At 59.4% G+C, this 23,069-nt stretch overlaps 1 protein-coding gene across 1 annotated transcript in view; it reads left to right on the top strand.

Moving 5' to 3' along the window:
* ROBO3 (roundabout guidance receptor 3) overlaps positions 1 to 23,069 on the top strand; it is a 109,033-nt gene that overhangs the window by 48,987 nt on the left and 36,977 nt on the right. The window contains exons 2-7 of the mRNA XM_034754890.1: positions 7,455 to 7,612; positions 8,155 to 8,275; positions 10,604 to 10,742; positions 11,436 to 11,563; positions 12,192 to 12,203; positions 20,639 to 20,763. Coding sequence (XP_034610781.1) covers positions 7,455 to 7,612; positions 8,155 to 8,275; positions 10,604 to 10,742; positions 11,436 to 11,563; positions 12,192 to 12,203; positions 20,639 to 20,763 — 683 coding nt within the window. The remainder of the gene's footprint in view (positions 1 to 7,454; positions 7,613 to 8,154; positions 8,276 to 10,603; positions 10,743 to 11,435; positions 11,564 to 12,191; positions 12,204 to 20,638; positions 20,764 to 23,069) is intronic.

Below are 23,069 nucleotides of genomic sequence, written 5' to 3'. Positions count from 1 at the left end.
AGTGGATATGAGTCAGCAGTGTGCCCTTGTTGCCAAGAAGGCTAAAGACATATTGGGCTGCATTAGTAGAAGCGTTGCCAGCAGATCGAGGGAAGTGATTATTCCCCTCTATTCGGCACTGGTGAGGCCCCATCTGGAGTACTGTGTCCAGATTTGGTCCCCCCACTACAGAAGGGATGTGGACAAATTGGAGACAGTCCAGCAAAGGGCAACAAAAATGATTAGGGGGCTGGGGCACATGACTTATGAGGAGAGGCTGATGGAACTGGGGTTATTTAGTCTGCAGAAGAGAGGAGTGTGGGGGGATTTGATAGCAGCCTTCAGCTACCTGAAGGGGGGTTCCAAAGAGGATGGAGCTCGGCTGTTCTCAGTGGTAGCAGATGACAGAACAAGGAGCAATGGTCTCAAGTTACAGTGGGGGAGGTCTAGGTTGGATATTAAGAAACACTATTTCACTAGGAAGGTGGTGAAGCACTGGAATGGGTTCCTTAGGGAGGTGGTGGAATCTGCATCCTTAGAGGTTTTTAAGGTCAGGCTTGACAAAGCCCTGGCTGGGAGATTTAGTTGGGGATTGGTCCTGCTTTGAGCAGGGGGTTGGACTACAGGGCTGGCTCCAGGGTTTTGACCGCCCCAAGCAGCCAAAAATAAATAAATAAACGCGATCGCGATCTGCGGCGGCAATTCGGCGGAAGGTCCTTCGCTCTGAGCAGGAGTGAGGGACCGTCCGCCGAATTGCCGCCGAATAGCTGGACCTGCCGCTCCTCTCCGGAGTGGCCGCCCCAAGCACCTGCTTGCCAAGCTGGTGCCTGGAGCCAGCCCTGTTGGACCTGATGACCTCCTGAGGTCCCTTCCAACCCTGATATTCTATGATTCTATGCTCCAGCAGAGGGGATACAGAGAGGAGTTCTGCACGGCTTGGGCAGTCGCCCTGGCCCTGGCAGAAACTGACCTGGCCTCTGAGCTTGGCTGGGTTTGCCCCGAGAGTCGGGATTGGACACACCTGTTCTTTGCCTTATCAGCACCACGCCCATCTGACTGGCATGGAGAATCCCTTAGAAAACCAATGCCACTGTCAGACATGCCCAGGCCTCCCCGCTTACAGGGGAGTTACACAGGGCGGGAAGGGACCTGCTGACTTCTCGAGTCCAGGCTCTGCTATCACAGGCAGCCCTGACATCCAATCCTGGTTGTGAACTGACCCAGCTCCAGCTGAAGCCCAACCACCTTTTTCACCCCCATTGCTCCTTTTGGGAGGCGGTTCCAGAACCTCTCTCCTCTGACGGCAAGAAACCAGCTTCTAATTTCCAGCTTAGATTTATTCCTGGCCAGTTTATCCCCATTAGTTCTGGTGCCCTTTCATGTCCGTTAGCTCTTCTCCCTCTCTGGTGTGTCCCCACCTGCCCCATGTCTTCACCCAGAGCAATCCGATCCCTTCACAGCCTGCGTTTGCTAAGCTAACCCAGCCCCGCTCTTTCAGTCTCCTCGTGCAGGATCGGCTCCCCATTCCCGGAGCACCCAAAGAGCCTTCCCTGCTCTGCTCCCTTTGGATTCCAGCTGGGACTGCAGCACCCCTTTGCACACCCGAGTAGTTACCAGGGCTTTTTCTGGGCCTTCTAGAAGTTGGCTCCCACTTCCTGAAATGTCAGTGTCTGATGATGCCCAGGACCTGTCCTGCTTGGGTCAGAGGCCCTGAAACCGACGGGAGGCCTTGTGCTTTATACACCACGCACTCATCATGTCGAGGAGAGTCTCAGCCTCCCAGTCAGTATTCCTCTGTCCAGGATGCCAGTTTGCATTGAACCCCTGGTTGGCTCAGGGCATATGAGACCCCTGTGTGCGCATTCATCAGCAATCTGGTGTGTGTGTTGACTCCTGGGCTGCTGGAGTGCTGGGCACCCTCGCAGAGTCTACCCCCAGGCTGTGCAGGCCCAGCCCATCCATGCAGGTCAGGGTCTCCCCATCCCGCAGATGTCCTGTACCCAGGGGACACAGTGTCAGGGCGTGGGGGAGTAGCCAAGGCCACCGTCACTTCATTCAGAAAACACAGCCATGGCGCGCTCTGCCTGACAGCCCTGGCCTTGCCGGGGGCTTGGGGGAGCCCTGGGAACCCTTTGCCCCAGACCGATGAACCTGGTTGGTGTGCTGTCCACAGGGACCTCCGCTCTGCTCCACCGAGCTCTGGTTCTCCTTGTATAAAGCAGCTGGTCTGTGGGCTCCGGGCCCCACTCTAGCCATGGCGCAGGACCCAGTCTCAGCTCGGGGAGCACGGGGCCAGCCCGAGTCTGGGGGTGTCACCACGGGAGACGCAGCCCCTTGGCCGCAGCGGAAGCTTAGGATGTGCCAGGGCCTGTCCCCAGCAGCCACCGGTACAAAGAAAGCAGAAGTGGCTTCAGATACCCGCCGTCCATTGGAGCCACCCCAAACGGCTGCAGCGAGCTCTCGGGGCATTGGCCTTCCCAGACTAGCCCCCTCGTTGGTCGAGCTTTGTATGAAAATTCCAGCGGCGCCCCCAGCTGAGTCTCCGGGGGCCAAATGGCTGGATGTGCTGGGGTGATGCTTTGTCCCCCAGCTCCCTGGGGCATCCCCTCTGGCTGTGGCCACCCTGTGGTGTCCTTTGTGCCTCCTGCTGCACTGAGTGCTAATCGGCTCCTGCACGAGTCCCCAGGGTGAGCGGCCGGCTCGTAAACGCAGCTAATGAATTGTTGTTCTTGCTGCAGTGGCAGCGCAGGTGCATTTGACAAGCAAAGGAGCAGTAAACGGCCCCACAGCCAGTTGTGCATTAAAGGCCTGACACGTCTCCGTAATGGTTATAAAACGCTGGGCTATTCTGGCCAGCGCTGGGTGACTGGAGAGCTGCCCGGAGCAGGACAATGAGTGCTGCTGCAGCACGGTAATTGGTGGATTCTCTGTAACTGGAAGTCTTTAAATCTCGATTTGGGGATGTCAGTAACTCAGCCAGAGGCGAGGGGTGTATTCCAGCAGTGGGTGGGCGAGGCTCGGTGGCCTGCGATGTGCAGGGGGTCAGAGACATGCAGGACTCCTCTGCCTTGTCTGCTGCGGCAAGTTGTGTGTGTTGAGCAGGAGCAGTGACCTGGGGAGCTCTGAATCTCCGGAGCTCTGGCTGGAGCCTCTGGCCAGGGGCACAGTGGGGACGAGCTGGGGTTTCTGACGGCTTTGGAGTGAGTGAGAGTCCTGGAGAATAGCCACTGCACTGCACTGCACTCCTTCCCCCGGCCTGGCCCACCGCAGCGGGTGTCGGAAATCCCCACAGAGAGCTGCAGCCAGGAAAGGGGACAGCTGCTCCATTCTGTATCCCCTGCATCCTCCGTCCCCTTCACTGTGCGCCCCCGTCCATCTACCCCTTCCCCCCAGTGCCCCTCAACACACAGAACTGCCCACCTGGCAGCCACAGCTCCACCCCTCCTCTCCGACCCTCTCCCCCTGCCCACCCCTACCCCAATCTCAGCCTGTCCCTGTGACTCTCCGCAGATTGGGGGGATGGAGTCACAATGCCGGGACCCCCACCCCCTAGCACCTTCCTCTCTGCCGCCCTCGAGTGATCCTTTGCGGGGGTGACACGGGGTCTAGATGTGCATCCAGGTGCCCTGTTCTGCTGGGCCCTACTGGTGTATGAGTCCGACTGCAGCCTGCTTCTTTGAGGCTAATGTTCCAAACCAAGAAGACGGGTGCCCGTAGGCTGCGGCAGGCGAGGGTGGGGCACAGGGGGCATGGAGCTGCCGGGTCCTGCCACTCTTGGTGCTGAGGCCAAGCAGGAGAGGAAAACAGGCTGATCTGGGGCAAACACCCCAAAGCACCGTATGCCCCTCAAGTCAGCGCTAGGGTCCTGTGCCGGGAGGAGTGGGAAGGGACGCAGCGCAGTGTGGAGGGCTGTGGTGTAGCTTCCTGAGGGCAGTGATCAGTGCAGCGAGTTGGGTGGTTCTGTGGGCACAGCCTGGCTGGTAGCTCTCCGGACCCCCAGGGCCTTGCCCGGCTCAGCAGCCCTTGCGCTGGCACTGCAGCGTTGGGTAGGGTTGCCAACTTTCTAATCGCACAAAACTGAACACCCTTGCCCCGACCCTTCCCTGAGGCCCTGTCCTCACTCACTCCATTCCGCCCCCCATCGCTCGCTCTCCCCCACCCTCACTCACTCTCATTGGGCTGGGGCAGCAGGTGGGGGTGTGGGCTCTGGGGTTGGGGCAGAAATTAGGGGTTCAGGGTGCAGGAGGCAGCTCCAGGCTGGGGTAGAGGGTTGGGACGTGGAAGCGGCTGCGGTTTCCAGCTGGGGGTGTGGGCTCTGTGGTGGGGCCGGGGATGAGGGGTTTGGGGTGCAGAAGGGGGCTCCAGGCTGGGGCAGGGGGTTGGGGTGTGGAAAGGGGTGTGGGCTCTGACTGGGGGTGTGGGCTGTGGGGTGGGGCTGGGGATGAGAGATTTGGGGTGCAGGAGGGGGTTCTGACCTGGGGCAGGGGGGTTGGGTGCGGAAGGGGGTTCCGACCTAGACCAGGGGGTACGGACTCCAGCTGGGCGGTGCTTACCTCAGACGGCTCCCGACTGGCGGCGCAGTGGGGCTAAGGCAGACTGCTTGCCCTGGCTCTCCGCAGCTTCTGGAAGCAGCCAGCATGTCTGGCCCTAGGCGGAGGCGTGGCCAGGAGGCTCTGCATGGTGTGTGCTGTCCGCGCCTGCAGGCACTGCCCCTGCAGCTCCCATTGGCCACGGTTCCAGGCCAATGGGAGCCATGGAGCTGGCACTCAGGGCAGAGGCAGCGCGCAAATCTTCCCTGATTGCACCTGCGCCTAGGAACCGTAGGGACATGTCGCTTCCGGGAGGTGCACAGAGGCAGGGCGGGTAAGGAGCTTGCCTTAACCCTGCTGCGCCACTCACCTGACTTTTACAGCCTGGTCAACAGTGCTGACCAGAGCCGCCTGGGTCCCTTTTCGACCAGGCGTTCCGGTCGAAAACCGGATGGCCGGCAACCCTAGTTTTGGGCCTGGGGCTGCAGAGCGCAGCCAGCGACTGACCAGGGCTGCATGGGGCCCCTGTGTGCTGAGCATTGTCGACCAAGTAGTTCTCGCTGTCCATTCCAAGTGCACTGGCTGGGCCAGACTAGACAAGCTGGCTGCTCCACTGAACATATATCTTGACTTTAGCAAAGCTTTTGATATGGTTTCCCACAGTATTCCTGCCGGCAAGTTAAAGAAGTATGGGCTGGATGAATGGACTAGAAGGTGGATAGAAAGCTGGCTAGATCGTCGGGCTCAACGGGTAGTGATCAACGGCTCCATGTCGAGTTGGCAGCCCGTATCAAGCGGAGTGCTCCAGGGGTCGGTCCTGGGGCCGGTTTTCTTCAACATCTTTATTAATGCCGGATGATGGGATGAATTGCACCCTCAGCACGTTCGCAGATGACACTTAGCTGGAGGGAGAGATAGATACAGGGCCGTCCTTACCCATATGCAAAGTATGCAGCTGCTCCACCTCTTCCCTAGGGCCCCTGCCCCGCTCTGCCCCAGCCCCACCCCTTCCCCAAAGCCCCCTCCCTTGCTCCACCCCCGGCCCACCTCTTCCCGCCCCTGCTCTGCCCCAGCCTCGTCCCCACTCCACCCCTTCCCCTGAGGACTGCAGCAGGGGTTGGGCCTGCCCTGTACTCACCGGGCAGCGGTAAGTGGAGTGACCTGGCCCCAGCATGCTCTGTGCCGCTGGCTCCCAGCCGCACTGCCACTGAGTGCTGGGGGGCGGTTCCCCCTGCCCCCCAAGTCCCAAGGCTGGGAGCCAGGGGAGCAGAGCAGAGCGGGCTGGGGCCAGGTCACTCCACTTCCCGCCGCCCCATGAGTGTGTGGTCAGGCCTGCCCTGTCATCACCGGGCAACAGGAAGTGGAGCGACCCGGCCCTAACCCGCTCTGCTCCGCTGGCTCGTGCTGGGGGGCGGTTTCCCCCTTGTCCCCAAGCCTGTTCCTGCCCCCCCACGGAGGCCTGGGAAGGCCCCCCCCCATGGGGGGGCTGTGTAGGGCACCAAAATAGCTAGGGACGGCCCTGGGTAGATATGTTGGAGGTTAGGGATAGGGTTCAGAGTGACCTAGACAAATTGGAGGATTGGGCCAAAAGAAATCTGATGAGGTTCAACAAGGATAAGAGCAGAGTCCTGCACTTAGGATGGAAGAATCCCATGCACTGCTACAGGGTGGGGACCGAGTGGCTAAGCAGCAGTTCTGCAGAAAAGGACCTGGGGGTTACAGTGGACGAGAAGCCGGATATGAGTCAGCAGTGTGCCCTTGTTGCCAAGAAGGCTAACGGCACATTGGGCTGTATTAGTAGGAGCATTGCCAGCAGATCGAGGGAAGTGATTATTCCCCTCTATTCAGCACTGGTGAGGCCACACCTGGAGTACTGTGTCCAGTTTTGGTCCCCACACTATAGAAGGGATGTGGACAAATTGGAGAGAATCCAGCGGAGGGCAACGAAAATGATTAGGGGGCTGGAGCACATGACTTATGAGGAGAGGCTGAGGGAACTGGGGTTATTTAGTCTGCAGAAAAGAAGAGTGAGGGGGGATTTGATAGCTGCTTTCAACTACCTGAAAGGGGGTTCCAAAGAGGATGGCGCTCGGCTGCTCTCAGTGGTGGCAGATGACAGAACAAGGAGCAATGGTCTCAAGTTGCAGTGGGGGAGGTCTAGGTTGGATATTAGGAAACACTATTTCACTAGGAGGGTGGTGAAGCACTGGACTGGGTTACCTAGGGAGGTGGTGGAATCTCCATCCTTAGAGGTTTTTAAGGCCCAGCTTGACAAAGCCCTGGCTGGGATGATTTAGTTGGAGATTGGTCCTGCTTTGAGCAGGGGGTTGGACTAGATGACCTCCTGAGGTCCCTTCCAACCCTGATATTCTATGATTTTATGATTCTAACAGCCCCCATCCCAGACTGCACCTGAGGCAGGCAGAGTGTCCCCAGCTTGCTCTGGGCACTTGTGTGGAGGTGGTGCTTCCCTCCAGACCCAGTGGGGGAATCAGCCCTTACTCGCAACAGGACATTTCCTGCCCCTCCTGACTCCCGTGGAAGGCTCCGGGCCTGGGAACCCAGCCATGGGGTTTGACTCCCCCTCTTGCGGCGTTCGCTCCCCGGCTGGCTCTGCCTTGTATGAGGAGACTGCCCCTGCTCGCTGCAGGTCACCCCCGCAGATTAGGACATGCTGGCAAAGTGAGCCAGGCCGCGCCTCCTGCTGGGCTTGGGGTTGGACACACTGGCCCCGGAGACATGGCTTCCCGCAGGGCTGTCTCCACACTGTTCCCATGGGCACTGGCTGGTGACAGGACAGCGAGATGGATGCAGAGGAGGGTGGGGGAGGCGGAGCACACATGGCCATGGTTGTTTCTGGAGGGCACCTGCAGTTGTCTGCCCCCTCGCTGCCTGTGCGACACCTTGCCGGGCCCTTGGCTCATGCGCTCGCGGTTCCCTTTGCAGTTCTGCGCGATGACTTCCGGCAGGCCCCCAGCGACGTGGTGGTGGCGGCAGGCGAGCCGGCTGTGATGGAGTGCGTCCCGCCCCGGGGGCACCCTGAGCCCACCATCTCCTGGAAGAAGAACAGCATCCGCATCAGCGATAAAGACGAGCGCATCACGGTGAGGCCTTGCCCGTCCCACGGGGCGAGCAGCGGGATCGGGGGTATGGTGGGCATCTGTCCCAAGGTGTAGAGGGCATAGGGCATGGTGGGGGAATATGTCCTGGAGGTTGCTGGGGTAGTGTGCAGCGAGGGGGGTATGGGAACATCTGTCCTGCGGGGTGGGGGAACTAATGGAGGTGGCATGCAGGGAGGGGGGCATCTGTCCTGCGGGGTGGGTAGACTGGGTAATGGGAGTATCTGTCCCATGGAGGCAGGGTGGAATGCAGGGAGGGGGCCGTGGGAGCGTCTGTCCTGCAGGGTGAGGGAACTAATGGAGGTGTTTGTCCCATGGGGGCGGGGTGGCATGCAGGGAGGGGGGCATATGTCCTGCAGGGTCGGGAGACTAATTGGGTAATGGGGGTATCTGTCCTACGGGGGTGGGGGTGGCATGCAGGGAGGGGGCCGTGGGAGCGTCTGTCCTGCAGGGTGGCATGGGGACAGCGTGTGACTCCCCGTACCATGGCACGGCCAGCTACTCTGAGCTCTTCCCCTTCGGTGCAGATCCGTGGGGGGAAGCTGATGATGTCCAACACCAGGAAGAGCGACGCTGGCATGTATGTCTGTGTGGCTACCAACATGGTGGGGGAGCGGGACAGCGAGCCGGCCGAGCTGGTGGTGTTTGGTGCGTAGTACCTGGGGCCTGTGTGGGGCAGGGCTGGCCGGGCTGGGCACACAGGGTGGGTGGGCTGTGTGTCAAGGAGCTCGGCTCCATGGCTGTTCCCCGGCACAGCACCAAGCCTGGCTGATGAGCTAAGTGCTTTGAGACGTGCCCCATAGCCAAGGCACCAGAGCTGAGTGGCCGGGCATCAGACTGGGAATACCCAGACTACATCTCAGTAGCCTTTCCCCCTAGGTGCAAGCCGGTCTGGCCAGTATGCTGCCCCAAATGGCCGCTTCCCTGCTGCAAGCTGGGACTGACGGCTGGGCTCCGCCCCAGAAGTGGCTGCATGGCGGCAGTGCTCTCTGTACGTGGTTGGGCCACCCGGGGTGCCAGACGTTATTAATCGAACACCCTAAACTCACAAACAGGATCTATATGGGAACATTTGCAAGCTGCCCCCAGGAATCTCCAGCCCAGATCAGCACCACTGAGTCACTCCCTGTCCGTCGTCAGTCACGCCAAGGAGCCTTCTGTGTTTCCACTACTGGAGGGGACTGAATGGCCATTAACGACCATCCCCTTCTCCAGGCACTGATTGCCTCCTGCAGATCCCAGCCAGAACCCACCGGCCAGCTAGATCCAGGGACTTGGCTTCTGCAAATAGCAGCCCTGACCCCAGCAGCTCTGGACTGTTCGAGATCCCATCCCTGCCTGGTCCTTCCCTGGCCCTCTAGCTCAGCCCTGCCATTCTCTGCTTCTCGCCTAGTCCCAAACAGGCTCCTGGTCCCAGATCCTCAGAGGTACTTAGGTGCCTAACTCCCATTGATTTCAGGGAAGCCCAGGAGAGCAGCCCTGCCTGGGAACCCTGTGCCTCGGGAGGCAGAGGTGCCATGCCGGGAGCTGGGATACGGTTTATTGCTCTGGCCGAAGGGGTCATAAATGAGGCAAGGTGTTTTTCTGAGCAGCCCTGGCTGGAGCCTGAGTGAGAAACCAGTTCCTGCCTATGTTGTTGCCAGTCTTGGGTGCTGAGATGTTTCTCCCTCTGCCTTCCATTGCTCCGTCCCATGTGCTGGCTGGGAGGCGGTGAGACCGCTCTGTGCCGGGCTGGCCAGGGACACAGCCCTGCACATTGCTAGCACAGCAGCATCCCATGTGATTTCCAAGCGCTGATTTCTGCAGCTCTAGAGTGGCTGGTTGGCAACTGTGAACTGGACAGGCAGCCGCATAGTGGGGACTAAATAACCCTGCGGCCCCAGCCAGTTCCTACAGGGCAAGTGGGCGGGGCTACGGAGGCCAAACTCCGTGGGCAGGGCTGGGCCACGCTGGCTGGGTAGGTACCGGGAGGCATAGGCACCAACTTCTCCTGGCACTGGTCGGTGCTCAACCCCTCCCTGACCCCGGCCCTGCCCCGACTCCACCCCTGCCCCGCCCCCATTCCAACTCCTTCCCCAAAGTCCCCGCCCCAACTCCGCCCCCTCCCTGCCCCTATTGGACTTCTTCCCCCAATCCCCGCCCCAGCCCCGCCACTTCTCCATCTCCTCCCCTGAGCAGGCCACATTCCCGCTCCTCCCCCCTCCCTCCCACAGCTTGTTACGCCGTGAAACAGCTGTTTTGCAGCGGCAAGCGCTGGGAGGAGAAGCGGTGATGCGGCGCGCTCAGGGGAGGAGGCAGAGGTGAGCCAGGGCAGGGCTGGGAGCTTGGCTGCCGGTGGATGCTAAGCACCCACCAATTTTTCCCCATGGGTGCTCCAGCCCCAGAGCACTCACGGAGTCGACGCCTATGCCAGGAGGCAGAGCCTCATGGAGGAGGCGCTTGTCCTCTCACTGCTAGACCCATTATGTGGCTAGAGCTCCAGGCCCATCAGCCTTCCAGCAGCCGCTGGGGGGGGCAGAGCCCCCAGGGAGCAGGGGGTGAGGCTGCATATGCTCCCAGGGAGGAGGGGAGGAGGTTGCGTGAGCCCCCAGGGAGCAGGGGGTGAGGCTGCGTGAGCCCCCAGGGAGCAGGGAGTGAGGCTGCGTGAGCCCCCGGGGAGCAGGGGGTGAGGCTGCGTGTGCCCCCGGGGAGCAGGGGGTGAGGCTGCGTGAGCCCACAGGGAGTGTGAGGCTGCGTGTGCCCGCAGGGAGCAGGGGGTGAGGCTGCGTGTGCCCATCTGACCAGCAGAAGGAGGATCCGATCCCATGGGGCCAGCTTCTCCGACATTTTCCGTGTGCATCCTCTGAGTCTGGCATCGCTGCCCATGCAGGGGTCGGAGGCTGCGGGTCGGCAGCTCTGTGAGGTCTCTGCGCTTGGTGTGGGCTGTACGGCTCCTGCGCTCAGTCCTGACGCTGCCTTTCTGGCCTGTCTCGGCAGAGCGCCCCACGTTCATCCGCAGGCCCATCAACCAGGTGGTGCTTGCTGAGGACAGCGTGGATTTCCACTGTGAGGTGCAGGGAGACCCAGTGCCGACGTCCCGCTGGCGCAAGGAGGAAGGGGAGCTGCCGCGGGGCAGGTAAGAGCTGAGAGGCGAGGCCCTTTCCTGGGATGGGCTGCAGCAGGAATGCTGGTTCCAGGCCAGGCCGGGCTGGGCTGCCTGTGCGCTCCCGGACGCTCCACGCACACAGCTGCACAGGAGAGCTAGGGGTGAGACGCTAAACCGATGTAGCTAAACCAGTTCTGCTTTGTGTGTGGACACCCCAGGGCTGCTCTGCATGAGGCATGCACCAGGTGAACCCAAGGGTGACTTTAACCTGGGTGGACACGTGGCTTCCGGTCTGAGCGGCTTATTCTAGTTTCCTACCCAGAATCACAGGGTCTGACAGCTTTCTCACCAGACAAGCCTGGACTGCCTGGCTCACGAGAGGTTCGCTTGCCCCATTAGAGTTGTTCAGTCTGACTCCTGGAGTGAACGTGGTGGTCCCAGGACAGGACTCATTGTAGAAATCCCAGAGAGGATCGGCAGCCCCCAACGCCCTCCCGCTCACCTAGATGGGTCTGGAAGCCAACAAAGACGGGTGTGCGCACTAACCAGGCCCGAGGCTGGGCCCTGACCAAGGAAATGTCAGGCAGCATTTCTCCCCCAGGGTGGGAGCAGGATGGGCTGGATGGGAGTGGTCTCCGGGTGCACCGACGTGGCCCTGGCACCCTGGGCACCGGTGCTGGTGCCAGGCCGGGCTCTCACAGCATTTGTTTCTGTCAATCCCAGGGCAGAGATCCAGAATGACAACACCCTGCGGATCAGCCGGGTCAGCGCTGAGGACGAGGGCACCTACACTTGCGTGGCAGAGAACAGTGTGGGCAAGTCGGAGGCCTCTGGCTCGCTCAGCGTCCATGGTAAGGGGTTGCTCAGGGGGCCAGGCAGCGATGGGGGCTGCTGGTGGTGGGACATATGGAGTCGAGGAGGAGATGAGCAGCCTCGTTCTCTCAGCGCCCAGTGATGGGGAGAGCCCAGCCCAGGGCCCGAGTGCGCCTCAGAGGCGGCTGACACTAGTCGGGCACTTAGGGCTGCCGGGGTGTTAGATGTGAATCACTTCCAGTGCTAGGGGCTGGCGGGATGGAGGGAGATGGGCCAGGCTCCCTTGCTGAGCCAGACCAGTCTCTGTCGATCCCCTCTGGTTACAATTCAACACCAGCTACTGGGCCCAGCTAGCCACAGCCTCGGTACCGACTGGCTGGACCGAGGTTAGTGCGTGGAAGTCCCTGGAAAGGCTGAATCGCCTGGCCATGTAGGCAGACAGTGCCATGACCCCCTCCTCACATGATCCGTCTGTGCCATGCTGCTGGCACACAGCAGGCTCCATCGCTGGGAAGCCGAGTGGGCCCGGCACTCGGCAGAGCCGAACACGGCAGCGCAGATTCACTCTGCTTCTCGGCCCCTCATGCGTACTGTCACTGTAACGCTCCCCCGGCTTCGCTGGATTCTGCTCATCTCACGCCTGTTTCTCTGTGTTCTCTGTTCCAGTGAGCCCATTCCGTGAGTATCCATTTCATCTCATACCCTGGGGCATGCGGGGATGGCCGGAGGCGGGGAGGGGCTGTGCATGTGACATTCCTGTGGGTTCATGAGGCCATAGTGGGAGACGATCTATGCAAGAGGCTCTTTGCCCGCTCTCTCCGGCCATCTGCTGGCTGGCTCTGCCTGCGTTAGCCCATTGGAGAGCACTCTAAAACCTCCCGGCGGGGACACCCAGCCCTGGCTCTCAGCAACGGGCCTGGCTGGCCTACAAAGGCTTTTCCAACTCTCCTTTCTGGGAGAAGAGAGAATTCAGAGCAGCCTGCAGTGTGAATATGGCTGGCCTTCAACTGGCTGCAGAGCATTTGGCTAATGAATCTGATCAGGTCTCTCCCACCATGGACACCTCCCTCTCTCCCTCCCCCGCTCTCTCTCTCTCTCAGCTGAAAAGCCACTGGGTTCCAGCATGGAGCTTGGGTGTTAATTAACACTAGCCCACTCTGTGGCCCTGTGATTGCCCTCTAGCCACAGAACCGCTGTGCAGTGTGTGAACCGCAGTGTCCCTCTCCCGTCTCCAGCATGTGGACCAGCCACTTGTCAGCCCCGTGGAATAGCGAATATCCGGAGTGCATTAAGTCAGAGACACAGATCCCCCCTACGCTCTCATGACAGCAGTAACTAGGCCTGGCCCTGCGGCTGATGCAGCCAGAGGGCGCTGGGAGCAGCAGGCTCTAGGCAAGGTGCGGTTGGCTTTAGCCCGTCAGGTGTGTATTGTGTCCGCAGTCAAATGCCCTTGACAAAATGGCTTTCCTTGTAGTGGTAAAAATGAGGGCACAAAGGTGAGCTAGTGATGGGGCCAGTGCAGAGCCTGGTTCCCTTTGCTCTGCCCACTGGGCAGCCCCCAGTCCAGTCAGTTTCCTGCCTCCGATCTGCCCGTGCCCCTTCTCAGCAGCGCTTGTTCAGGACTAAATGAAGCTTCCTGGGGCGCCCACCTCATCCGCCCTCGTTTCCTCCTGGCCTTTGAAGTGGGGCAGGAGCAGAACGTGGGGGTGGATTTCCTGAATCAGTCTCCATCATCCCTGCTCCATGCGGGCACCTGGCCCCTTTGAAGCCCCGGGGGGAAGGGTACTTTGTGAAGAGGCTTCCCCGGCACCGGCACCGGCACCGCTGCTGCTGCCCCCTCCCTTCCAGCCCCGGCCATTGAGACGTGATTGTGGAGCAGGTGGTTGCACAGACACAGGCTGTTGCTGGGAGAGGTCACAGGTCGCTGGATTTGAATCCAAGCACTGAGCTCCCTTTCCAATGAGCGTGCAAGGGGCATCCCACTTCCAGCCACTGCTCTGGACCGGGGGCAGCCTGCCCTCCAGGCAAAGGGGAGGGGCAGCATTGGCGTCCTCAGAGCTTGGTTAAGCCTCCAGATCTGCTTCCCAAGCTAGGCCCGCGGGTTCCTGGCACTTGCCAGCTCCCTGTACTGTGGAGATGGCTCTGGGGACTTACTGCACTAAACAGACTTTGTGATGGGAGCCAGATCTTCAGCGGGTGTAAGGGAGCCGAGCGCAGCCTTTCTCTGTGCAGCGTCTGGGCCGGCGCACATGCAGATCAATAACGATTAAACAGCTGCAGGTTTTTCTTTTCCTGCCATGGAAATTCAGCAGGGGAGAGCAAGCAGCTTTCGGGAAGGGGGGGGGTGTCACATTAGCGTGGGGGTACCTAGCAATCCATAACTTCATTAAAGCGGTGCCTGCAGGGATCAGCATGACAATGGCACACCTGAAGCTCTATGTGATAGTGCCCGGTGCCCCATAAATACTTTACAGCTCTGCATTGTCTCCCCGCTCCTGGAGGGAGCGGGAAGGGGCGGGCAGAGGGGAGATAAGGCGGGCAATTAGCATGTGTAAAACCTGATGTCATTTGTCTTCCATTGAGAGGAATGAAAAGGCTTTGAACAGCCAGCGGTGGATGGGGGAGGGTTAGTTATTTATGGGAAGGTGGCTGATTTCGGAGACTTGCTCCTTTTCTTCTCTGTCCCTCCTCCTCCTTCCATCTCCAGATCCTGCTCTGAGTGCCCGGAGGTTATCAGGAGGCACATCAAGGCACCTTCCCCTGAGTGTTATGGCTCTATTCTGGAGAGTCCCACTGCCACAGCCTGGGGCCTTGCCTGGCTCCCTCTTATCTCTCCCCTTGTAAATACCTCGCTGGGGGCGTCTGGTTTAGAATTGTCCCCCTGGGATCCCTCTAGGAAGCAGGTGTGCCAGCCAAAGAGTATGAATCATCCGTGCTAGTGCAGGCCACACGCACCACACCGAGTCACACCGCGCCCCCTAGCCTACTTCACGGGACGCAGGGCTCCATGCTAGTCTGGTCAGGGAGATTCCCGGCTCCTGTGTTCCAAACCAGGAAGATTGCTGCAGAGACGGCTGCAAGCCAGGAAAAACCCAAGCACTGCCACTCACACTTCCACCGCCCAGTGGTCTCTCCCCCGCCCGCACAGCGCACCCCACTCGGTTGCTGAGGCGCTGGGTCCTGGCTGCTGGGAAGGCCACGCGGGTGCTGGACAGTGTGCGTTTGGAGTGGACAGTTGTGTAAAGGGGGCTGTGGTGGATGGTAGCTAACAAAGGGAATGGCTCGGTATCCAACTGGAGCTAGCTAGCGAGTATCTATTGCTTCTCACAGGTGCCAGGAGCTGGGACAATATTTGATTTGGGGAGCAGGCTGGGCTGTAGAGTAGCTACTGTCTCAAACAGATTCTTTTGGGGCGGGTGTTTTCCATGTTCAGTCTCAGCCAATGTTCCTTCTCATTTTTTACATCCATGTGCGGAATAAATTTTTTTATGCGCGCCAATATGGAGGTGATGTGTGGTGGGGGTGGGGCCAAGGGGTTCGGGGTATGGGAAGGGGCTCAGGGCTGGGGCAGAGGGTTGGTGTGCCGGGGGGTGAGGGCTTTGGCTGGGGCTGCGGGCTCTAGGGATAGGGATGCGGGAGGGGGCTCAGAGCTGGGGCAGAGGGTTGGTGTGCGGGGGATGAGGGCTCCAGCTAGGGATGAAGGCTCTCGGGTAGGGGCGAGGATGAGGGGTTTCGGGTGCAGGCTGCCCCGGGGCTGCGACGGGGAGAGAGGACTCCCCCCAGCCCTCTCTCACCGCAGCAGCCCAGGGCCGGAGGAGAGGTGCCTCTCCCTGCCTGTGCGGCCCTTGATAGCTTGCTGCATTGCCGCGCGGCTTAGAGGGAACTTATGTCTCAGCCCAAGAGGGGAGAGGGGTGTCTCTGTCTGTCTGTCTGTCCATGTGCACTGGAAATGTCAGAGGGCCAGATTCTGATCCTCTACTCATCAGTGGAGGTACTATGGTGATGAGGCTGCTACGAAAACCTCCATTGAGTAGCACCTTACTCCACCACTGACCCTGCTGATCTCACGCCCGCGAGGTCGCTTTGGGGCAAGGTGCCACTCAGCTGAGCGAGGGTGTCAGAATCCGGCTGAGTTTAGAGTCCAAATACTGGGCTGATCTTGACCAAGGCTCTGGCGGTTCAAATGGGGCAGCTTTGCCCGTGGGTTGGGGTATTCTGTCCCACCCCCCAGTGTTTTTAACTTGAAGCTAGTCAGATTATTGACTAGGGTGCTCAGCGAGGTGTTCAAGGATTTAAATCCAGAATGTTCCACTAGCCAGGCTGGGGGCTTCCAGCACAGACGTAAGTTTTAACGGACCTTTTAAACAGCGTGTTTTAATTCTCCTCTGAGCAGCCTGTGTTGGAGAAGACACCTCACACTAAGCCCTGGTCTGCACTGTGCTGCAGCACAAACAAATTGCAGAGCTAATTTCCCTGTGTGCATATGGACACTGCTGGCATGAATGAAAAGGTACCTAATTCATATGAGCATAGCCCTATTTGAAGAGGACTGTGTTAACCCAAACCAGGTACCTTTCCTTCTGTGCCGGCAGTGTCTACAAGAGGCAGTTAGTTCAGTGCGCTCTGCAATTTGTATGCCCATAGTCCACACTGTGGCGCTGCGTAGACGTAGCCAAGACATTAGAATCATAAAAGATCAGGGTTAGAAGGAACCTCAGGATGTCATCTAGTCCAACCTCCTGCTCAAAGCAGGACCAATCCCCAACTAAATCATCCCAGCCAGGGCTTCATCAAGCCTGACCTTAAAAACCTCGAAGGAAGGAGATTCCACCACCTCCCTAGGTAACCCATTCCATTGCAGACACCAGATGGCTCGTGGCATAGGATTCAGGTGGTGCTTTCTTTCATGCACTTATTTGGGGAGCCCCTGCATAGTGCAGCCGCTTTGCATCACATTCAGGCCATGGAAGAGTTGGGTACGTCTGACCTCAGACGGTCACAGCTGCTAATCAAGGAGTGTTTGCAACAATGACGCTCTTTCGAGTTCCTGTAAGTGACCCCCACAAAATCAAACAGGAGGAAACTGTGGGCTTTTGTGCCTCTTGTGACTCTCAGCTCAAGCCCCCCTTATCTGGGCTGATAATGTCCCGAAGCGCTGCCGTCTGGGAGCTTTCACGGACCTGGGAAGTACCAGGAGGATTTCACAACAGGAAAAAAGAATTGTTCCCAGTGTTAGTGACGTTCTTCCTGGGCAGAACGTGGCTCGCCGAGCCAAAGCTGGGATTAGTGCAGGGTGCCCTGGGTTGGGTTGTTCCCCTTTAGGGGACTGGTCTAGTCTCAGGCCTGTTCTTGCTTCTTCCTGATGGAAGACATGGAGTTCTGGGTTTTCCCCCCTACAAATATGAGGAAAGTCAAGTCTGCCCTGACAGGAGAGGTCTGGCTGGAGAATGTTTACTGGGAGCTCTTGCATCTGAATGGAAGGGGTGAGGATGTGGAACCATTAGCACAGGCTTCCTTTAGCCAGACTATTAATTAGACATCGGAGTTAAATGTGTTACCATAAAACAGGGGGAGGGATAGCTCAGTGGTTTGAGCATTGGCCTGCTAAACCCAGGGTTGTTAGTTCAATCCTTGTGAGGGCCACCTGGGGCAAAATCAGTACTTGGTCCTGCTAGAGAAGGAAGGGGGCTGGACTCAATGACCTTTAAGGGTCCCCTCCAGTTCTATGAGGGGTGTGTGTGTATATATATTTTTTAAACCCCTAAATCCAAAGGGTTTTACAGTCTGACTAGGAAACCAGCCCCTCTGTTCCGCTTCCACTCTCTTGATTAACGTGCTGCTGCCTTTCATAGCATCCGCCTTTTGTGCAGCTCTGTGTGTGATGTTTCTTATGGATGAAAGTGTTGCCAGTTCTCCCACCCTGCCCCAAGCAGCAGCAGGGGGTGGGACACAGAGCTATTGAACATGTGGAAGCTCTGGTTGGGGCTGCTGAGGGCTGCGGGGCGTTGGTGGTTCGCTGAGTGAGTAGATGGGTGCTGGGGACGTAGGTGGATGAGTGGATGCTGAAGGGAGTCACTGGGTGTCTGGGGTCAATGGGTATCTTGGGGGCAGCTGGGGGCTGGCTGTTCTGGGGACTTGGCAGGAGGCACCAGTACTGGCCCCTCTCCCTCTCTGCTGCCCTCTCCCCTCCTTGGTCCTTCCCTATTGGGACCCAGCCTGGGGAACAGGAGTAGAGGCAAAGGAGCTGCCTCGCTGCCTCCAGAACAGGGCCACAGCAGCCAGCAGGTGCTATCACTGGCGTCCCCTGCAGCCTGGGCACTGTGAGGTCCCAGCAGGGCTGCAGGGAGGCGTGGCAGGGCTGTCCATGCACAAGGGCTGAGCAAGATGCCACACTCGGCAACGCTGCCCGTTCAGCCTGTTCTCCGGGCCCAGGCAGACAGTGCTAGTGTCAGAGAAAAGAAGGAAGAAAATGCGGCCCCTTCCGGCCTTCGCTGTGGGTGACAGAGAAGGAACGAGCACTCAGTCCCACCAGGCAGCCTCTGCCAACACACTCCGCAGCTCCGGGCCTCTCTCCAGGGACCCGGCAGCACTCCTGCTGTCAGAGAAACAGAAGGCGGGTGCTGCGGTATCTTCGTGGCTGTTCTCCTCTGTAAACAGCCCATCGGATGCCCCGGCACCTGGGGAGAAGGCCCAGGGCTTCCTGGCTATGCTGGATTCCCCAAGCTCAGGCTGCCATGTTACCACAGGATCATAGAAATGTGGGGCTGGAAGGACCCTCGAGAGGTCATCAAGTCCAACTCCCTGCGCTGAGGCAGGACCAAGTAACCCTAGACCATCCCTGATGGGGGTTGGCCAACCTGGTCTTAAAAACCTCCAATGATGGGGATTCCGCCACCTCCCTTGGAATCTGTTCCAGAGCTTAACTACCCTGAGAGTTAGAAAGTTTTTCCTAATATCGAACCTAAATCTGCCTTGCTGCAGACTCAGCCCGTTGCTTCTTGTCCTGCCTTCAGTGGACATGAAGAACAATTGATCACTGTCCTGTTTAGAACAGCCTTAACCGATCTGAAGGCTCTCAGTCTTCTTTTCTCAAGACTAAACACGCCCAGTTTTCGTAACCTTTCCTCCTAGGTCAGGTTTTTTAAATCTTTGAGGCTCTCCTCTGGACTCTCTCCAATGCGTCCACATCTTTCCAAAGTGAGGCACCCAGAACTGGACACAGTGCTCCAGCTGAGGCCTCACCAGTGCCAAGTAGAACAGGACAATTACCTCTTGTGTCTTACATGCAACGCTCCTGCTAATACACCCCAGAACATTGCCTTTTTCACAACTGCATCTCACTGTCTCACATGCAATTTGTGATCCACTATAACAACCAGATCCTCTCCAGCAGCACTACCACCTAGCCAGTTATTCCCCATTATGTAGCCGTGTGTTTGATTTTTCCTTCCTAGGTAACGTACTTTGCTCTTCTCTTTATTGAATTTCACTTGTTGAATTCAGACCAGTTTTCCAATTTGGCCAGGTCGTTTTGAATTCAAATCCTGTCCCCGCCAAGTGCCAGCATCCCCCGCTCAGTGTAGTGTCATCTGCAGATTTTACAAGCATGTTCTCCTCTCCCTTAGCCAAGTCATGAATGAGAACATTGACTAGTACCAGACCCAGGACTGACCCTTGCGGGACCCCATTAGAAACCCTCCCGCTTTGGCAGCGGACTATGGATAACTACTCTTTGAGGGCAGTTTAATGTATATGGAGATACACCTATCTCCTAGAGCTGGAAGGGACCTTGAAAGGTCATCAAGTACAGCCCCCTGCCTTCACTAGTAGGACCAAGTACTGATTTTTTGCCCCAGATCCCTAAGTGGCCCCCTCAAGGATTGAACTCACAACCCTGGGTTAGCAGGCCAATGCTCAAACCACTGAGCTGTCCCTCCCCCCCTTAACCTGGTGTGCCCCCACCTTACAGTAAATTCATCTAGAGCACTGCCCTAGTTTGCTGAGGAGACTGTCACGCGGGACTGTGTCAAAAGCTTTACTAAAATCACGCTCTATCTCATCTCTGGCTCCCCCGCAGCCCCTAGGCCAGTGACCCTGGCATGGTTTGCTGTGCCTCCCTTGTGCTTGCTGCCCCAGCATTAGCTTAGGCCATAAAACAGGCCAGATGTGCAGCGTGGCGGTGCCCCAGTCTCCAGGAAGGGCACTGGCTCCGGTGTCACTACCCCGCGTAGATGCTGTGTCCTGGTATGGTATCATAGGTGCCAACTCCGTGAGTGCTCTGGGGCTGGAGCTCCCACAGGGAAAAATTAGTGGGTGCTCGGCACCCATTGCCAGCCAAGCTCTCCTCACCCCCTGCCCCACCTCCTCCCCTGAGCGTGCGTCCCCACTCCTCCCCCTACCTCCCAGCGCTTCCCGCCCAACTGCCGCCAAACAGCTGTTTGGCAGCGTTAGCATGCTCCGGGAGGGCGGGGGAGGAGTGGGAATGTGGTGCGCTCAGAGGAGGAGGTGGGGAAGAGGCAGAGTCGGGGCGGGGATTTGGGGAAGGAGTTGGAATAGGAGTAGGGAGGGGCGGAGTCGGGGCGCGGACTTTGGGGAAGGGGTTGGAATGGGGGCAGGGCAGACATGGGAAGGGACAGGCCAGGGGCAGGGCCTCATGAAAGGGGTGGGGTGGGGCGGGACTGGGGCAGAGGTGGGGTTGAGCACCCATGGGGAAGTGGGGAAGTTGGCACCTATGTATGGTACCCCATTAGGCTGCGCCCTGCAAGCCCAGCTTTGCCCCAGTGCAGCGTGTCAGCATTAGGGGTTTGCTCTGGGGTCCCTGTAGCCACACAGCTGTGTGCTGTGAGCTCCCTCGCTGCAGACAGGGCCAGTGCTCCGGTTATTGGTCAGCTGCCTGGAGGCTCAGAGAAATGTACAGACCTCTGGGCTGTGGAAATCTGTTCTGCTAGCCAACCGTAGCGTCCCCTCCCCACCTCCTGGGGGAGCATTTCTGCAAGAAAGCCCCAGGCGCCCCGAGCCCCATTGCCTGGAGACCCCATGCTGTTGGACAAAACCCCTTCTAAAGTTTTGCAACCCGTGTCTATTTGTTTCTCTTTCTTTTCACCCGCTCTCAGTTCCACCCCAGTTAGTGACGCGCCCTCGGGACCAGATTGTAGCTCAGGGCCGCACCGTGACCTTTCACTGTGAGACCAAAGGAAACCCGCCACCGGCTGTGTTCTGGCAGAAGGAGGGCAGCCAGGTAGGTTCTGCATGCCCCCCTCCCCTGAGCGTGTACCAAGGCCTACCCATGCCCTTGTCCCATGCCCCTGCCTGGGGAGCTCTGTTCTCCCAAAGCCAGATTGCGAAGCTCTGGACTCTCAGCCCGTCGGGAGGCTGTGATCTGCCCTCCAGCCTCAGCGGGTGTATTCACATCCGGGGACCCTGGCCTGTGTGAGCACAGTCCCCAGCAATACTCCCAGGGCACAAACCTGGTCCCACCCCACCCGGACCCAGGAGAGACCCAGTCCCTGGGGACAAACGAAGCAGCGTTGTGTTCTCTGTGTGAGACGGCATCTAGGCCTCTCCGGACAAGCACCTGGCTGATTCTGCTGTTGTGAGCTGGGAGGCTGGGGCCCGTGGGGGCGTCTAGGCTGCAGTGGGGAGGCGTGAGCCCCAGGGAGGGTAGACTCATGTTAGCTCAGTGCCCAGCTAGTGCTAAGAATAGCCCGCCCAATGCTTTGGTGTGAGCTCAGCAGCTCACCTGAGCCGCTGCAGGTACAGCAACATCCACGCTGCTGGAGCTGAGTGAGTGCGAGCGCGTCTGCCCAGGCTGGGAATCCCACCTCTCTTGGCGAGCGAGTGTCTGCGTGGCAGGGGAGCAGGGGACCCTGCGCTGTGATGAAGTCAGCAGGGATCCGGGGAAGGAACATCCTCCGCTTGGCACTTCAGCCAGGCAGTGACTCCCCTCCCTTGCCTCCTCTCTGCCCGCCAGCCTGCTGCCTGTCCCCTGCGGTCTGTCCTGGGATCCAGCCCTTGGGCTGTGTCAAGCCCAGTTCATTCTGGCTTGGATTCGGGGAGATCTCCCAGGCACGGTCCTGGTGCCCAGTTCTAACCAGGTCATCCTCGCAGCTGAGACACCTCCGTGCCCAGCCCTGCTCCTAGGCCCTGGCTTTGGGTGGCTCCCATGGGCCCATGCTGGGGCCCACTTGGTCCATCCCTGGGGCTTTGCTCAGCTGTTTAGGCGGCCCTGGCAATGGGGCTCACCCCACAGCGAATCCTCCCCAGCTGCCCTGGTGCCTGGAGCGGTGCCATGGCCGTGCCAGGGCTATGCTGGGGGTGGTTGAGGCTCCTGCAGGTGGGTGAGGCACTGGCGAGACCCTCGTGCAGGAGTCAAGAGGCAACGGTATTGCCCCGAGAGGGTGAGGCATGAGGAAGGCAGCCCCTGGGGTGGGGTGGGGGGGAGGCAGCACTTTGCCTATGGAGGGGGAGGGGTGATGGGTGGGGAGGGGAGGTCAGTGAATGCAGGGGGGTGTACAGCAGGGCCAAGGGGGCCCAGCCCAACAGTGCATCTAGCTCTCCTCCTCTGCCAGACGCTGCCCCCTCATGCCATGGGCCCCTGGCCTTGGCCTGGGGGCCAGCTGTTTTCTGCTGCCCCCTCAGAGTGCTGTGTCTTCCCCCGAGTCAGGTCTTCTCCATCCGACTCAGTTTCCCCGCACCCACCTGGGCTCCCAGGCTCCAGCTTGCCCCCACGCCCCCCACACCCCCCAGTGCAGCTTCTCCACACCCACACAGGCACCCAGGCCCCAGCTCAATTCCACTGCCCCCGCACCCACCCACCCACCTGGGCTCCCAGGCCCGAGCTCGGCTCCCAGCTTGACTTGCCCCCTACCCAGCTGACCCTGTCCTGGCTCCCTCCCCCAGACCCACCCCCACTCCCTGCCTGGGCCCTGGCTCAGTTCAGCTCCCTGGGTTCCCCTCCCCAGGCTCCCCCGGCTAAGGCGCTCAGATCAGCCCTGGAACTTGCTGCTCTGCAGTGCACGTTTCTACAGTGACTCGGCTCTGCTGCCCTTCTGGGGCCCCCCGCCCTTGCCCACGAATGCAGGGCTCCCCCTTGCCCACTGGCCGTACAGAACCGAGGGAACCGTACCGCATGAGTGAGTGCGCTCTCGGCTGGAGCGCTCCGGGCGGGGGTCAGTGTGCAGGGACCCAGGAACCTGAAACCAGAGCCAGTAAGCACTGAACCCCATAGGAATGAACCAAGCCCCGGAGGACAGGGCAGCACCTTGGCCCGGGAATATCGGAGCCCAGGCTGGAGAGGCAAAGGGATCGGACCTCAGGGACTGAAACAGGGCAATGCTATGCTCCCTGGGGTCCTGCAACAGCTCCTGGCCAGTGGAGCAGGGCGACTCCGTTCTGCTCAGCAGGGCCTTGCCGGGGTCTACAAGCAGATTCCATGTTTGCAGCAGAGGCCCAGAACTGCCCCAGGGCCTGGCGTGGCCAGAAGTGCTGTGCTGTGATGTAGCCTCTCTCTGCCCACATGCTTGGTAGGAGGAGAGGAGGCATCAG

This window comes from Trachemys scripta, chromosome 21 (assembly GCF_013100865.1).
Source record: "Trachemys scripta elegans isolate TJP31775 chromosome 21, CAS_Tse_1.0, whole genome shotgun sequence".
Lineage (NCBI taxonomy): Eukaryota > Metazoa > Chordata > Testudines > Emydidae > Trachemys > Trachemys scripta.
Note: the sequence above shows the minus strand (reverse complement) of the source record. Positions and strands in the feature narration are given on the sequence as shown.